Genomic DNA, 18,863 nt, shown 5'->3' with positions numbered 1-18,863 from the left:
GGCCTCAGAGGTAGGAAGAGGCAGACCCGGTCCCAGCACACAGATCCTCTGTTTCCTAATCTGTGTTCTTCCCATAATTCACTCTGCCTGTCACATGACACAAACACATGTTCCAGGTCTTTCAGTTTTTTGTATTTTATTGTATCTGCAAGGTATGTTTTCAGTACCAATCCCTGAATAATTGAAAGTTTACGTTAGTAGTTGATGAGATAATAACTGACTCTGAGGAGTGTATACTCAATGACAGATCACACATATGAAAAAATATGCTGGATCAGTACAGACAAAAACTCTGTTTCAACAACCAGAAGTGATCATATTTGAATACATTATGGGAACAGTGCTGTCTTTGAACATGTTTTATAAAATACTTTAGAACTTTTCCCTAAGATGTGAATGAAAGATTCTGTCCTCCCTCTGATCACTTTGGATACATATCTTCAGATGATGTGAAGATGCCACACAGTGCTCTCCAGATGAAAATTCAAAAAAGCCTCAAAAAGCATCCCAGCATGTCAGGGTAGCTTGGCTTCTCTTTTTGAACACAGAGTACTTAACAAGCTTCTGAAAATAAATCTTCATGAGAAGTTCAGTTATGTCTCAATGCTCAGGTTCATCTAAGGCCTTTGGGCTTTCCCTATACTCATAATTTCTTAGAAGTAAGGATGAATTAAGATACATTTCTCATGATTTCAAAACTGTAGGCGACTTGAAGATGGAAATGCTATAGCCCGGTATGTAACAAAGTCATTTCTTTATTTCTCTAATTTACTTAAATGAGTCCATTGTACCCAAGTAAATGGATAGAAGTTAATTTTTTTTTGTTTCTTTGCAGTGTTGCCATTCAGTTCCTAACATGTGCTTATTAGCTGATTGACCAGGCTATGTAAATGAGCCACGTTAGGACTGCCTGTCACCACTTTCCACTTGAATTTCTTGTCTCATTTATACTTAAAAAAAACCTTTTTAAGAAATGTCAGTCACTTCTGTGCAAACAATCTTTACACATTTTACTTAAAGCTACACTCTTGATACTAAGAAGAAATTGTATAGGTTAATTTTAAGCCTTTTTCTTCAAAGTCTTAAACTTTTACATTTTGTATCTCATGTGTCTATGACGTGTTTATCTGCTGCCCAAGTCAGAGTTTTTTATGAAGCTTCTACAAATATGTTTTAATCCTTAAATAATATTAGTGTCCCCTAGTTGCTAATGTTTCTTATATTGAGTTTGGGGGTTTCTTTTGAAACATAGAATATTTTACTTCATTAACAGCTTTGATCAGAGAGAATTTAATTCAGATGATCAGTAATATTAAAGGCCTTTATTTGTCAACACTCATATGTGAACTGAATGAATAAATGAAATCTCTTCTTAATATAATGTAGTCATAAGTGTTAACTGATTATCCAATCTCTCCTCCACTATATATTTTTCCATCTTTATAATCACCACATTCCAAACTCCTTCAATTTCTTCTTCTTTTCATGAGAAGAAATTAATTCTTACTAAGTGTCAACCATTCTTGAATAAACATTCTCCAGGTTACTACAAGCTATTGGCTAATTTCCAAAATTTTTTAAAGTTAAGTTTTAAAAAACCATTTTTGCCAGTTTTCCCATAGCTTATTTGGAGGAGAAGTTTTTCAGAAGTCCTTCCACCACTGTTTTTGCTGATATAACTCTTTCTTCTTCACATGTTGAGTAGACTTACTAGTAGAGCTATCAGGGCCTGGAGAAGATTTCTAACTACAAGTTCAATGTGTCTAATGCAAGTGCAGCCATTAAGATTATGTATTTCTTATATTGCTGATGTTTAGTTGCTAAGTCATGTCCAACTCTTTGCAAATGCATGGACTGCAGCACTCCAGGCTTCTCTGTCCTTCCCTGTCTCCTAGAGTTTATTCAAACTCATGTCCTTTGAGTCAGTGATGCTGTCCAACCATCTCATCTTCTGTTGCCCTCTTCTCCTGCCCTCAGTCTTTCCCAGCATCAGGATCTTTTCCAGTGAGTAGGCTCTTCACGTCAAGTGGCCAAGGTATTGGAGCTTCAGCTTCAACACCAGTCCTTCCAATGAATATTCAGGTTTGATATCCCTTAGGATTGACTGGTTTGATCTCCTTGCAGTCCAAGGGACTCTCAAGAGTCCCAGCACCACAATTCAAATGCATCAATTCTATGGTGCTCATCCTTCTTTATGGTCCAACTCAACTCTTACATCCATACATGACTAGTGGAAAAACCATAGGTTTGACTGTATGGACCTTTATCAGCAAAGTGATATCTCTGCTTTTTAATACACTATCTAGGTTTGTCATAGCTTTTCTTCTAAGAAGCAAACATCTTTTAATTGCATGACTGCAGTCATCATCCACAGTGATTTTGGAGCCCAAGAAGATAAAATCTGTCACTGCTTCCACTTTTTCCCTTTCTATTTGCCATGAAGTGATGGGACTGGATGCCATGATCTTAGTTTTTTGCATGTTGAGTTTTAAGCCAGTTTTTTCACTCTCCTCTTTCACCCTTATCAAGAGACTCTTAAGTTCCTCTTCACTTTCTGCCATTAGAGTGATACCATCTGCATATCTTCTCCCAGCAATCTTGATTCCAGTTTGTGATTCATCCAGCCTGGAAATTCACATGATGTACTCTGCATACAAATTAAATAAGCAGGGTGACAATATACAGCCTTGACGTACTCCTTTCCCAATTTTGAACCAGTCTGTTGTTCCATGTTCAGTTTTAACTGTTGCTTCTTGACCTACATACAGATTTCTCAGGAGACAAGGTGGTCTAGTATTCCCATCTCTTTAAGATTTTCCAAAATTTGTTGTGATCCACACAGTCAGAGGCTTTAGTGTAGTCAATGAAGTAAAAGTAGATGTTTTTCTGAAATTCCCTTGCTTTCTCTGTAATCCAACGAATGTTGGCAATTTGATCTCTGGTTCCTCTGCCTTTTCCTTTCTTCTTATATAGGCAATGATAATCTGTGTCTTTCACAGAACTTCTCCATTTCATGCAAGTGATTGAATTTATTGACATAAAGTATTCATAATATCCCCTTATTATCTTTTTAATATGAATAGAATCTGTAATAATGTTGCCTCTTTAATTCCTGGTGTTGATAATTTATTTCTTTACTGTGGTTTCCCCAGTCGGCCTGGCAAATGATTTATGAATTTTTTTGAAAATAACAAGCGTTTTTCCATGGATTTCTCTTTATTGTTTATCTATTTTCTGTTTCACTGATTTCCACTCTGATCTCTATTTCTGATAATTTTGAGTTTAAGTTGTGCTTCTTTGCAGCTAGATTTGTTAGGTGGGACTTGAACAGTGTTTAGTTTTAGACTGTTTATTCCTCACCACTGATAAAAATCCCTTTTAGATATTCTCCCTAATGCTTTCTGAGTTGTGAGATTTTCCATCCTGGCTGATGGAAGTAGGTACTGTCCCTGGCCTCAGGACATGTCCTCAGATGTATACGTTCACCTGTACTCTGCTGAATATTCGTATGGGACCCTGACGCTTGCAAGTCTTCACGTTCTCCTACTCTCTCCTCTGTGGCAGTCTGTGAGCTATAGCCTTCCTGATCCCCTCAGACTCCGAGCCCTCATTCAGGGAGTCCACCACGTTCCACACCATTTTCATCATCCTGTGCTGCAGCCTGGAAACTCTCAAGGCAGTAAGCTAGGCGATCACAGGGCTGATCTCATTTATTTTCCATTTCTTTGTTATCACTTTCTTTTGTTGCCTGTGGTTCAATGTCTTGAAAATGGTTTCATATGTTTTATCCAATATTTGTGGTTGTTTTAGGTGAGCAGTTTACCTGGTCCATGTTACTCCATCTTGGAGGCAAGCAGAAGTCCAAATGTTGTATTTTTCAGGGCAGCTTTCTGTTAGATTGTATGTACATTATAAGGGAAAAAAAGGTGGAAAGGATCACTCAGTCTGATTTTTCTGCAGTGGTTAGGAAAAGCCAAAGATGTAAGAGCATTTAAGTCTTAAAAACCACGTAAAGACAAGGTGAACAAAAAAGAAAAGGACCTAGAAATCAGAAGAGGGGCAGGAGCTAAGGCACAATTGCATGGAGGTGCCTGGAATACCGGGAAGCCAGCAGGGTACCCTATGACTGGAACAAAGTGGGGTAGGGAAATGTGCAGAGCAACAATGTTAAAAAAAAAGTGTTTTAAACAATTTTTAAAATAATATTTAAAAGACAGAAAAACAACTGCTAGCAAGATACAGTCCAGGTCCACTGTGTCATATTTCTTTTGAATCTCTGGACCACAGCTCCACTTCTTCCCGGGCTTCCCTCCCCTGGTACTGGGATAGTGGTTGCCTCCCTGAGATGAGTCATCCGCTCTCAGTTTACCGAGTCCTGTTGTGTCATTCCTGGGCTGCTTCCCTCATTCTCCTTATCACCCTGGCATCACAGACATTTGAGTTTTTTCTGTGACGCTAGAGTATAGGTTCCCTGAAGATAGTAAGCTATCAGTGCTTTTTGGGTCAGAGCTCCACCTTTCCTTTCTGTCTCCTCATTTTCCTACTTTCTGCTGCTAAGTCGCTTCAGTCGTGTCCGACTCTGTGCGACCCCATAGACGGCAGCCCGCTAGGCTCCTCTGTCCCTGGGATTCTCCTGGCAAGAATACTGGAGTGGGTTGCCATTTCCTTTTCCAATGCATGAAAGTGAAAAGTAAAAGTGAAGTCGCTCAGTCTCTTAGCGACCCCATGGACTGCACCCTACCAGGCTCCTCCATCCATGGGATTTTCCAGGCGGGATTTCCCAGGCAAAAATAGTGGAGTGGGTTGCCATTTCCTTCTCCTACTTTCTAAATGTGCCCTATTTGTTCTTTTATCTTTGTGACTTCTCATCTTTTCCTTCTCAGTCTTCTGACTTGACTTCATTTACATATGTGTGTGCTCAGTCATGTCTGACTCTTTGTGACCCCAAGGATCATAGCCCACCAGGTTCATCTGTCCATAGAATTTTCCAGGCAAGAGTACTGGAGTGGTCACTATGCCCTCCTCCAAGGGGTCTTCCTGACCCAGGGATCAAACCCACATCCTCCTGCATTGGCAGGTGGATTCTTTACCACTGTGCTTGCTGAGAAGCCCTTTACTTACACGTCTCCCTATAGATTTCTCTAGCTGCTGTAACAATACCAGAGACTTGGTGGCTTAAACAATGTAAGTGTATTTTCTCATAGTTCTGAAGGCTGGGAATTCAAGATCCAACAGGGCTGAGTGCTGGTGAGTCCTCTCTTCCTGGCTTGCAGGCGGCCACCTCCTTGCCGTGTCCTCACATGGCCTTTCCTCTGTGTGTGTGTGTGCGTGTGTGTGTGTGTGTGTGTGTGGAGAGAAAGAGCTCTCTGGTGTCTCTTCCTCTTTTTATAAGGACACCATCCTGTGGCTTAGGGCCTCACCCTTATGACCTCATATAACTTCAATTACTTCTTTAGAGGCCCGACCTCCTTTGTAAGATGTATTAACTTTGGGGGCTTCACCCTGTGAAAGACACAATTCAGTCCACAGCAGTCACTGTTCTGTCCTCTTTATTGCCTCATTTTTAAATTCTCGTACCATTTTTGAGCTCTGTCATGATGTCTTCCCTGATAGCTCAGTTGGTAAAGAATTTGCCTGCAATGCTTCTGGTTTGATCCCTGGGTTGGGAAGATCTGCTGGAGAAGGGATAGGCTACCCACTCCAGTATTCTTGGGGTTCCCTTGTGGTACAGCTGGTAAAGAATCTGCCTGCAATGCGGGAGACCTGGGTTCAATCCCTGGGTTGGGAATATCCCCTGGAGAAGGGAAAGGCTACCCACTCTGGTATTCTGGCCTGGAGAATTCCATGGACTACATCCCATGGGGTTGCAAAGAGTCAGACACAACTGAGTGACTTTTACCTTCACTTTCTTTCATGATGTCTACCACCATTCCTGGACATCCTAGAGAGGAGACACTGCCTTCCATTCTTTGAATTTCCCTTTTTCCATGATTTCTGTATTTTCTTTTCTCTAACATAATTTGCATTACTATATATGCATCCATAAAATATTCCTCTTCTATGTTACTGTTACTACAAAACCATTTGAAACACTGCACTCCATTTGAAATACAGGTTGGGATATCACTGTTTTCTTTATGTAAACTTCTTCATCCCTTCTTTGTCACTAAGGGATCTCCTGAACTTTTACACACACATACACACACACACAATTTGATAAATTTTCTGGCTTTTCCAAGGCAGCTAATATTTTTCTGAGATAAGTAGGTTTTATTTTATTCTTGTCCCTTCATACAGTAGAAAAAGGAGCGCAACCAGCTAAGGTTTGTAATCTCTACATTATTTTCAGCAACTCCCCGCTTCCCAGACACACATATAACCACTCAAGCGGTCTGCTGAGTATTTTTCTCTCAGACCCTCCCATTTATCTCCCCTTTTTATTCCCACTGCCACTTCGCTGAATCAGCGCCCCGTTTGAGCTGTTGCAGCAGCTTTCTCACTCGCTCCTTATCTCCACTCTTCCCCTCCTGCAGTTCTGAAGCGGGCAGAGAACAGAGCCAGGAGGACCGAGGACCTGTCATGGACACACAGGGGAAGGGGACGGAGCAAACCAGCCGGAAAGTCACCCTCATCGAGGTGAGAGGAAACCAGGAGAGAGTCACGTCACAGAGTCCACAGGAAGGTTTAGGAAAGGCACAGTCAACAAGGCCACATATCAAAGAGAGCAGAAGCAAACAGGGGCTGAGAAATGCCTGTGGGTTTGGCGGCCAAGAGGCTGTGGCCTGGGAGAGGCAGGTTTTGAATGAGAATCCTGGAACGTGAGACAGATTGTCTCCAGCCCACGGGGAGAAGACCTGACAGAAGAGGCCACTTCTCCCAAATGGTGGACTTGAAAGAAAAGGCTGAACAGTAGGTAGTAGAAATCACAGGATATAGAGAAAATCTTTATATCAGAGGGAATTACAAGAATATTTATAAACCCAGAGCCAAGAGTCCCTTGAGAAGAGCCGGTCAACATATATAGGATAAGGGGAATAACTAAAGAGGAGAATTTGAGACAAGAAGGCAGGACTACTTTTTCCACTGAGAGAGGTGAGTGGGACACAATGATGTTTTCTGGTGAGAGATGAAGAAGGACAGGAAAGGACTTTCTAAAGAAGGTGACCTCTGTTTTCTCTATTAGTAGAAGAGAAGTTTGGCTACTAAAAGTGTAATGTTAAGCTCTGTCACATTACTTTTCTCATCATACAGAAAGCTTATAAATCAATAACTGTAGGATCATGAGTGTTAAGGAATGACTTTTACTATTGATATCAGAATTAGAAAACATATTTTGAAACAGGTTTTTAGATCTAAATAACAGAACCTTTAAAATCCTCTATGTCAAGAAGAAAAAAATGCATAAGCAGAAGCTGTAAACAACCAGTGACCTGGGATCAGGAAGAATTTCACAAAATGTATGACAAAGGGTTAATATCCTCAGCATGTAAAGCTTGAAAAATCAACAGGGAAAAGATTATCAATACGAGAACTGACCCATAGGATACATAGAACATTCTTAAAGGGATACTGATTGTGAAGTCACTCAGTCGTGTCCGACTCTTTGTGACCCTATATATATCAGTGAAAATCTGAAATATGTCCAATTCCAGTGATCAAAGTAATAGAAATTAAATCAGTAAATGAGATGGTATTTTCCCTTCATGAAATGGCAGCAGGCTTCAGACTTACACAGCCTTGTGTTGATGAGAGTGTGGGGAAGTGGGTTTTCTCATATACTGCCGGTAATAGTATTAAAATAATCCTTTGTGGGGTATAGCTTTTTCTTAAGTTTTCAAATTGTTCATATATTTTGACCTGACACTTCTACCTCTAGGAATTTACTGTAGGAAAGTATTTAAGTATATATGTAGAGATTTAATTAAAAGGCTACTCCTTCAAGTTTTCAAAATGTAAGGGAAAAAATCAATTTCTATGAATAAAGGATTGATTATGAAATAGAATACCATGTGACTATTACAATAGTAAAAATATTATAGAAGTATTTTCATAGACATGGAAAGATTGATGATAAATTTGTAAGTTAAAAATGAAAGATGATAAATTTGAAAGTTAAAAATGATTATAAAATAATTTTTATATAATATACATAAAATATGGGACAATATACATCAACAAATGTGGGTGGTTATCTCTAAATGATGGAACTGTAGTGATTTTTTATCCTTCATTTTACTGTGTGTATTTTCTGAATTTTCTACTCAGCATATTTTGTTATATATACTACTTGATCATTTCTTTTAAAAACAAAAATAATTTCAGAAATTTTCTAATACAGCCCTTTCTTTCTACATGTAAAGAAATTAAGGTCTCAGATCCAGAGTTTAAAAGTGCCTGAACTAGGACTCGATCTTCTGGCTCTGAGTTCAAGTTATTTCTGTTACACAATGCTTTGCCTTTTAACTCTGATTAAATGGTAATATTTGGTTGGCCAAAAAGTCTATTTGGGTTTAACCCAATACTTCAAGGCAGGGGCTATAATATGCTCACATTTTCTCCCCCGGGTAATTCTCCTGATGTCTAGCCACACAACAAACCTTTGGGGGATACTCACTGGATTGAATTTCTTGTGGAATAGGGTGCAGTATTTTTATGAATCTTATTTTTCATAACATACACACAAAGAGCGACCTGGTTTCCTATTCATTTTTAAAACCTTGCTACGAAATCTTCCTTTCTCTTTTCATATGATTTGCCTTTAAAAGGCCCTCACTTTGTTGCTCTGTCTCTGTTACGTTATGGGGTTCCTTAATGAGGAGATGCGCAAAGAAAGCCCGGGTTCGCATTCATTCCGGTCTCTTGGTGAGATGGCATCTACCCCCTTGGCAGCAGGCCTCCGCCGTCTCCCAGGCGCTCAGTCCCTGTGCCGTCAGCAGCCAGCCTCGTGCTGAGGCCCCCTTGCTGGTGCCCTGTTATTTGTCCAGGGTGTGCACCTGACTCTCTCCTCCCCTTCCCTTTTATTCTGTCCCCTTGCTCCCTTTCGTAGACAGTCTTTGACATTCTGTGTTCAGTGTTCCTTCCTCTTCTTAATCTGAGTCATTTCACATAAGTGTGCTGTCTTCACTGCCTACTTTAGCTTATTCTAGTTCAGTTTCTCCTCAGGTTCCATCTCCTGAGGGTCTTCCTGGCTCCTCTATTTATGATTTCTCACCATGCAGTCTTGTCCCATCGTACGCAGCATCCAGCTCTCTCATTTCCAGCTGTTCTCCTCTCCACTTCCCTTTTCTGTTTTTCTTCCTCGTTTTTGTCCTGCCGGTATCATAAACTCCTCCTCTCACTCGGTTTTGCCTCTTTACCCCTCTGAGATCCTTTACCTCTCTCACTGTTCCTTACAGATGTTTATAGGGTCTCTGGGTGACTTGTGCTCAGCCTCCATTTGAGCCTCAGCCCTTGCTATCAGACCCTAATCTGAGGCAAGCCTTACACACTGTACCTGTATACCCACCAGGACGGAATGATACCCTTTCTCGCCCCTGGTGAGATTGTACCTTGGCACACCATACCTGCACCATTTGAAACTCCACCTCAGTTGCATTTGTGAGCATCTTCACTGGAAAGATTTCAGGGCTTCCATACATAGTGCTAATTTAGCAAATTTAAAATCAGGAAACAAGGACTGACAGAGGGTTTTTCCCCTCGTGTAAATGTTTTTCATATGAAAGGGTAGTACAGCCATTTATTTAAGATTGGGCCATAAACTGTAATGGAAAAGAATATGAAAAAGAATATATGTATATATATATATGTGTGTGTGTGTGTGTGTGTGTGTGTATAACTGAATCACTTTACTGTATAGCAGAAATTAACACAACATAGTAAATCAACTATGTTTCAATAAAATAAATTTAAAAAAATACAAATAAAAGATTGGGCCTGACCTTAAAGGCACAGATGTTCCCTAATCCTTCTGGTTAGGGTTCAGCAATGGTTATTAGCACATCCTTTTTTCCAACATAATGCTCTAGCCTCTGCTTTTCTCAGGAGTGATCAATGGAATTGACCACACCTAAGCAGTTGGCCATCATCCTTAGACTGAAGTTTGTCTCCTGAGAGCAACTGTTAAGCCATTTCTGCTTAGAGGGAAGACAAAACAATTTTGTGTAAGTCCAGATACTCATTACTGATACATGAACAATTGCATTAAAAAATTTCAGGTTCAGTCCCTCGTTTATCACCCTGTAATCGTGGTATACTTACCACATGGCCTCTAAAGAAGCAACTTCTTGTTTCATCTGCCTGTTGGTTCTGGATTTTTATTAATAGTATAATTTGTTTTAGTTCAAAGCTGCATCTAGATATATAGTTAACCATCACTATCTTGCTCAATCAAAAATTATGCATGCCATTTTGGGGATTTATTGGAAAAACTATAATAGTTAACCCACTTCTAAAAGTAGACATAGTCATGAACTGAATGAAAGAGTGCTGTTGAATAAAATGGCCTATGTGCTTTCCAGTCACTAACCCTGAAGCAGGATCCATGACAGTTTTTTTTTCCAGTGAATGAAGAATTTCATAAACTCTGATTGCCTGCACTAAATTTTGGAAGTTACCCAGGGTTTGGAATGCTTATTGTATATATTTGAGAAATGTATTTCTTTCTTGCTGAAATTAACTGATCGGTGCTGGAGCAGGCCGTAAGCAACTGCTGATGATACTGAAAGACTCACAGTTTGTTCAAGAGGCAAGCTAGACTTTAATTCAAGAAGACAAATCAGTATTTTGGTCCTCTGGTTGTGTGTGCACATGTGTGTCTTGCACACTGTTTTATTACCTGTGCTATTGCCTGGGCACGCCAAGATTATTGTGATCAGAAGACATTAAGTTCATGTAGTCCATTGTGTGTCATTTTCTCCTAGTAAAGAGTTGAAGAATGAAGAGGAAAAGAACCAAACATATAGAAAGGAAGTGACAAATTAAACCAGATGGAATTTCTCTTCAGAGTTCAGAAATCTCAGATGGCAAGGAAGAAAGGCTCTACTACGTTTTATCCTTATGAAAGAATCTAGAAAAATCAGAAGCAAGGTATGGGTGGAAAGGTAAATGTGGCCTTTTGAGCTTGTTGTAAACCATCGTGTTTGTTGTTGATCAAAATAATGGCACTTGTGTTTATTAGTAATTGCATCAAAATTACATTACCATTGTTGGAAAATCAATAAAGAAAAACTATAATTGCTACTCAGCAAATATGAAGAAAAAGTGTTGGTATTGCTAGAATGTTTGTTAAGTAATCATTTAATATTATTATATCTGTAATGTGGTTATATGTGTGATGTTATGCTCAGAATTGAAATATATGCTATTGAAACTTAACTTTATTTAAAATAAAGATAAGCAGCTTCAGGATTTTGTATATTCAAAATGTTCCAAATAAGAAAGGCATTAAAAGGTAACGTGTTTGTTTTGAATGAATCATATGTATTAACTTGATACACATAAACTAAAAATGACTTTTGTCTAGACTGGCAACAGTTTTCCAAATATTTTTTTACTTTTTAAAAAAAGGCATTTCATGTTGAAGCATGTGAGTGATTTGTAGACTTAAATTGTTTTAATATTTATTTTAGTCTTAACACTTGTTTTTAAATTTTTACATTGGATTATTTATTCCTTTAGTTCCAGAGTAACAGTGTCATATTTGACTATGTATTTTGAAGTGTGAGGTTATAAAATAGGAAATTTCATCTCTTTGTGTTTTACTTGGCTCTTCTTTTTCAACTCTGTGTCTGTAAGTCTGTCAATAAATATTTAACCTCAAGAAGGTCAAGACTAATATAAAATTAGAAAACTTATTTACCAAATTAGACAACTGATTCCATTAAAATAAGAAGTGAGAAAAACAGTGTTGGGCACTGAGGTGTAAATTTGGCCCAGATGTATACCCAATGTGAAGAATCTTCTAGTAAAAATATATTTGACTCTTCCCCTGCACGTGTTGTAAAAGTATGAAAATTAGTAAATGTGCCCCCACTGTACAGAACTTGGGGCAGGGGGTTCACTGGTGAAGTGATGAGTGGCAATGATAACTACTCGGGCCCTTGGCGATAAGCACAGAAGTGTGTTCTGATAGCACCAAGCTCCCCTGTTCTGGATGCATGTGTCTCTGCTTCAGGTACAGCTGGACCCAGGCAGCCTAAGTCACCCTTGCACCGGCCGGTTTTTTCTGTCTTATGAATGTACTTGATAATTAAAAAATAAAAACATGTGTCTCTCTGGAATTTTAGCTCATAGTTTTGAGATCGTGTTGGTTCTCTGATTTGGGCTTTAACCAAATTGCAAAGAATTTCAACAAGTTGCAAAAAGATTCTAAATCAAGATGATAATAAAATAATATGTCAGAGGACCTAACATTTGCTGAGATCCCCACGTTCATATGAAAACTAAAGAATTATTTTTATATTGCAATGTCTAAAGACAAACTAACAATTATGACAAACACCAGAAAAAGTTGTTTCTGCTCAAAGCCCATTTCTTTTCTTTTCTGTCCTGTTGACAAGACAAGACTTGGGTTATCCATGAAGACATAACAAAAAGTCTTCACCACCCTTGCTAACGTGAGACAGAGTAGGGTGGGGGAGATAATAAAAGTGCCCTCCAAGTAATAAGTCCAGATTATAATTAAGCAGAGAAATCAGACATAGGAATCCATTTGAAGGGCTTCCCTGGTGGCTCCGTGGTAAGAAATCTACCTGCCAATGCTGGAGACGTGGGTGTGATCCCTGAGCTGGGAAGATTCCCAGTTGCCACAGAGCAGCTAAGCCCATACACCACAACCATTGAGCCTGCTCTCCAGGGCCTGGGAGCCACGACTGCTGAAGCCCACATGCTTCAGAGCCCGTGCTGTGCAACAAGAGAAGCCACCGCAGTGAAAAGCTTTCACACTGCAGCTAGAGACTAGCCCCTGCTCACCACAGCCAAGGAGAGCCCACACAGCAGTGAGAACCCAGCACAACCCAAATAAGGAACAGTGATTAAAAAGAATCCACCTGAAGATTCATAATGCTACATATTTCAGTTCAGTTCAGTTCAGTCGCTCAGTCGAGTCCGACTCTTTGTGACCCCATGAATCTCAGCACGCCAGGCCTCCCTGTCCATCACCATCTCCCGGAGTTCACTCAGACTCACGTCCATCCAGTCAGTGATGCCATCCAGTCGTCCCCTTCTCCTCCTGCCCCCAATCCCTCCCAGCATCAGAGTCTTTTCCAATGAGTCAACTCTTCGTATGAGATGGCCAAAGTACTGGAGTTTCAGTTTTAGCATCATTCCTTCCAAAGAACACCCAGGGCCGATCTCCTTTAGATAGACTGGTTGGATCTCCTTGCAGTCCAAGGGACTCTCAAGAGTCTTATAAATTAGTTTTGTTTTATTTTTATTCTAAAATGACTAAATTTTATCCCATTTTATAGTCTCTTTTCTCCAAACAAGTAACAATTTGACACTATCTTTTCTAGATATAAATAATGTCATTCTTTAAATTTATTTCCCAATTATTCATTCCACTATATGTTGAAGATTCAAGTTTCTTCAGTACCAAAATTATACAATGAATAGGATTTATAAAGCTAGAATAAAAAGCAAGTTTTATAAAGATTTAAAACATAAAATATTTTATACATATGAATGCAATTCATGTTTAAAATGCATCTTTTAAATATTAAATTAGTGTTTTTAAATGGCAAACACTTCATACTTTTGAAACATTGTGTAAGGTTTCTTTCCCCAAAAAATGAATACTTGACCTTAATTTTATTTCTGTTATAGAAATGTTTTATCAAAGAAAGATATTTTTCTCTTTAGGAAGTTCAGCAAGACTATCTGGGAAATAATTTAACATTTTGTAACTATATATGACGTGTTATCTTAGTCATATATTTAAATGACAAATACTATTCAGAGGGTTAGAACGTTCTAGAAACTATAATAAAAAGTCATGACCTTACACATAATTTCAATGATTTCCACCTGAGGTCCATATCTGTTTTAATTATGGGAACATTTTTCACCAGTCCAACTTTTTAAAGCTTGTATTTACTGATTTCTACCTCGTTGAACTTAACTAAAGAAGAGAGTTCCCAGATCTGCACTTCATGTACATGACCTCATTTACTCTTCACTTTAAACCTAGGAGGAAGATAAATCTTCCATGCTGCAGATAAGGAAACCAGGGCTTTGAAGGTTAAGTAACTTGTCCAAATGCACACGGTCAGTAAATGCTCACTGTCCATGGAAGTTTGCAGACTCCACTGGGAGGTCTTGAAGTGCCCCACCCACCTCAGGTACTGGGTAAAGTGAGGCAGTCACACCTAGAGTCTGTCTGCACCCACACAAGATTAAGGAAAGCACCCTGATGCACCTACAGCCACACTCTGGGACTGGAAACATCTCCTGCGTCTTTCATGCAGCAGTGACCTACATAAAGTGAAATACCATCTTTGAGTAAAATTAAGAAAAAAAAGAGCCCTGATAATGTCTTTATCCCATAAATGTTTTGCAAGATCCTTACTCTGTACTATAATTCTTACTTTTTTCTAAGAAATCAATTCTATGGAATCAAACTTATACATGTACAGTAACATATTCTTCAAGAAAACAGAAAAGGCGCCATCCCAGTCACATAAGAGAAAATAAAAACATCAAGAGTCACGTCAATCAAAAGGCTCTGCTGAGTGGCAAACTCAGTCTATGGATGGACCCAATTATCTGCAGGAGAATTGGATGTCAGCATCATTTAGGGTTAACAATGGACCTACTAGGCCAAAGTGGACAGCTACTCTCTTCAGAGACCCGGAAAGCGAACTTGGTAATGAGGTACTGCATTCATCATATCTTTCTGCTCTAGTTATTAAAATGAATAGGAAATACTTTTAAGTTAAGGCGGGAACTGGATAACATAAAAACATCTGTTTTGTAAACACAAAGAATGCTTTTTTCTAATGATCCTCTTCAAATCTACATCAGGCATATGTTGTGAGCCCCTTCTTTTCGAAAGTTGCTCTTCTAACACCTCAAATTCATGCTGATTATGGATGGGTTATTTTGACGGTCTCAGAACAGGGAGGATAAAGCTGCCAAGAATGTACAATTTTACCCTCTACTCACAATCTAAAGGGGGTTCAGAAGTAAGTACGTATAAAAGAACCATGCATATAACGCATTCTCCCTCTATTACCAAATGGCCCAACTTTATATACTTCAATGTCTTTTCTGTCTAAAAGTACTAAACAGTTTGATTTTTACTCATGATAGTTCACTTTTTCTTAAATCATCACTGGGTTCCTTGTGAAGAATTGTGAAAGAATTTTGTAGAGGAAAATATAGGAATTTGTTTTAATGCAACAGTTATATAAGTACACCAACATTGCCAGTCTTTAAAGTTGCTTGAAATGAGATGACTTGAGAGGGGACAATCATAGTTAAGGAAAAAAGAAAGTCAAAAGGAGGAAACAGTAAGCAGGTGAGGAAAACAGATTGTTGCCATGTTAAAAATGAACAACTGAAGCTTGTGAAAAAGCAGTCTCGAAACCAAAGGAAGAAGGTTCCCTGAAGAAAAATGTGGTCGCTTCAGTTGTTCAGTGTTTTCAATTGAGAATCAATAATTTTTTTTCTATTTGTTCCTGGGACCATTTTATAGAAACACTCCACACAACTTTTTACCAAGATGCAGTTCTTCAGTTTCAAATAAATGGAAGGTGGCTAAGCACTGTGATGTTTTTAACCATCTCTGCCTGTTTTACAGAAGTTAATGTTCAGAAGTTTCTGCAGATGCTACTTTTAGCAACTAAATATTTCCATAGTGGTAAAGAAATGTCAGCGAAATCTATGTACTTTAAGAACATCAAATTCTTATTATACTTATCATGTGTGCAGGCAGAGTACATAATAAACTAGTCTATAGCAGCTGTAAATTTCTGAGGATTTATCTAACCACAAATACATTGAAATGGGGAAATGGGGCTATATTAAACTATGCAAGATGCTGCTGGAGCTTTGCCATTTCTGCAACATCCTGTAATTAATTTCTCATGACAGGTCTGGCAAACTGAAACATCCAATACACTTGCGACAGACTGTTAGACTATAGTTGCTGCAAATCCTACAGTTCCATGAAGTGAACGTAGTTTCTTCTTTCAAACATGAATGTAGATAGAGTGTCCTATGGCCAAGGACAGACTTGTCACTTTTTAATTTTAAAATAAAAAAGATCTAGAATATAGAAAAGATCCTGAGCTGAGAGATTGGCCTGTTCTCTGAGTTGTGTGCTCTTTTTCTGAAGACACAGCCCTGGGCAGGGGAATTATACAGTCAGGTCACCCTTGGCATGCATGTCTGGAGTAGATATGACAGGATTCTCTCCTGGGAGATTTGAGGTCAGTTCTGTCGTGAACTCATCCTCTGCCTATAAACAAGACTCACAAGAACTCCTCCTCCATCTGTGTGTCATCCCCTTCTGATAGCCACACTTCTGCCATTTTGCAAACTTAGAGCACAAATAAATACAGGAATTATCCCTGCTCGAACCTAGAGAAAGAAAAAAATTTTCTTTTCCAAGAAAAGTAATTTTTTTCCAAAATAGATTTTCCTGTATAACAATAAATTCTTTGTTCATATTGGTGTGAAAGAATTTCCTCTCTACTTGATGTGTATAATTTGATATAGGTGTTAAGTGATTGGTGTTAAGGATGGACCCTTAGCAAACAAGGGTCCTTCTTTTGAGGGAGTGGAGATTTTGCACCTAAAAAAACGAAATCAACAGTGTATCAGTGTCCACAGTCCTTCCTTTGGAAGGTCAGAGTTTCTCAGACTACAAGCAAGAGAACCCAAGGAAGTCTGGGAACCTTGAATCTGGAAGTTTTCATGAGAAGGGAAAAGTTCCAGGTGGTAATGAATAGGATGCGTCTTGCTTGGTGGAGAGGTGTTCTCACCTCTCAGGCAGGCAAGGGGCGGTGGTTCCAGCCCAGCTGCCAAAGGCTCCCTGTAAACACAATGACATTTGTAGCTTCTCCAGTGATTGTCTTTCCCTTTATCCTTGCTACTGAAAACATATCCTATTCAGAGGACCTGAGAAGTCTGTTCCCTGGGCCAAGTTTTAGAGAAGAGCAACCATAGAACCCCAAACTGAATAACCGGAAGGGGAAAATGAACAAGAGACCATGCAGGAATGCTTCCGTATCCTTCCACTCTCCTTTCCATGAGAAAAACTCCCGTCAGAGCTCTTCTATGTAGAGCTCTGAAAATGGAAGAGAGAGGGATCAGAACATAAAAAGAAAGATCGTTCTTTCACATACTTGTCCAGGGTCACAGAATCCAGGGGTAGGACCCCACCTTTTCCTGTTTGCTGAAGAATTATTCCTATAAATTCAGTCCTGTGCTCTCTGATATCACAGCAAACTCTCAAATGAAATTCAGTCACCTTGGAAGTGACAGCAAAAGTTAGAAGCATGGTTGATATCTGAAAGTCCACACAACTGAGCATAGCAAAGACCCCCCTTACCCTCAGTTATTCATGTCATGACTGCATGTGGACGCCCTCAGTTCATACTGCAGTGAGACCATACTACTGTCCCCCAAGGACCATAGCTTCCTCAAACCCTTGACTTGTTCTCGACTTCAAAACCCTTTTTCCCAAAGCCTCTGCTGAATATGTATATGTTTCCATTTAAGTTTCATCTCAACTTAAACACTAAGATTCATTTCCTAATTACTAACAATGGTAATTATATCCTTGTAGTGTCCTATATCTATTGTCTATAAAACCACTTAGCTCATGACATGGAAACTGATAATCTATTGATCAGTGTACTATTTGACTTTAATTAATACATAATATATCAACCAATGTAGTATTTCTTGTGGGCCTGAGATAATGCTTTTTTAAATTGAACTAAAGTGAAGAGGAACAAAAAAAGCCTCTTGATGAAAGAGGAGAGTGAAAAAGTTCAGAAAACGAACATCATGGTATCTGGTCCCATCACTTCATGGGAAATAGATGGAGAAACAGTGGAAACAGTGGCTGACTTTGTTTTTTGGGGCTCCAGAGTCACTGCAGATGGCGATTACAGCCATGAAATTAAAAGACACTTACTCCTTGGAAGAAAAGTTATGACCAACCTAGATAGTATATTGAAAAGCAGAGATATTTCTTAGCCAACAAAGGTCCATCTAGTCAAGGCTATGGTTTTTCCAGTGGTCTTGTATGGATGTGAGAGTTGGACTGTGAAGAAAGCTGAGCGCCGAAGAATTGATGCTTTTGAACTGTGGTGTTGGAGAAGACTCTTGAGAGTCCCTTGGACTGCAAGGAGATCCAACCAGTCCATCCTAAAGGAGATCAGTCCTGGGTGTTCATTGGAAGGACTGATGCTGAAGCTGAAACTCCAATACTTTGGCCACCTCATGAGAAGAGTCGACTCATTTTAAAAGACCCTGATGCTGGGAGGGATTTGGGGCAGGAGGAGAAGGGAACAACAGAGGATGAGACGGCTGGATGGCATCACCGACTCAATGGACATGAGTTTGAGTGAACTCTGGAGTTGGTGATGGACAGGGAAGCCTGGCGTGCTGTGGTTCATGGGGTCACAAGAGTCAGACACGACTGAGCGATTGAACTGAGCTGAACTGACTGATAGTGGTTTTATGTATTTATTTAGCATATATATATAGTTGTTTTGTATATATATATATATATTCTAATTCTGTGCTTGTGCTCAATATTACAGGATATTCTCAAGTAGAATTTAATCTTTTTAAAGATCTTAAATGCCCAACAAGACTCGGCAATTTAGGAAGAAATCTAAGAAGGAAGCCCA

The 18,863-nt window shown here is 39.1% G+C and overlaps 1 protein-coding gene across 1 annotated transcript in view; it reads left to right on the top strand.

Annotated features, from left to right (window-relative positions):
* The window catches only part of AHI1 (Abelson helper integration site 1), a 232,452-nt gene that overhangs the window by 207,892 nt on the left and 5,697 nt on the right, over positions 1 to 18,863 (top strand). The window contains exon 24 of the mRNA XM_068984959.1: positions 6,534 to 6,818. Coding sequence (XP_068841060.1) covers positions 6,534 to 6,818 — 285 coding nt within the window. The remainder of the gene's footprint in view (positions 1 to 6,533; positions 6,819 to 18,863) is intronic.

Source organism: Capricornis sumatraensis, chromosome 13 (assembly GCF_032405125.1).
Source record: "Capricornis sumatraensis isolate serow.1 chromosome 13, serow.2, whole genome shotgun sequence".
NCBI classification, from domain to species: domain Eukaryota; kingdom Metazoa; phylum Chordata; class Mammalia; order Artiodactyla; family Bovidae; genus Capricornis; species Capricornis sumatraensis.
This window is presented reverse-complemented; position numbering and strand designations above follow the sequence as displayed.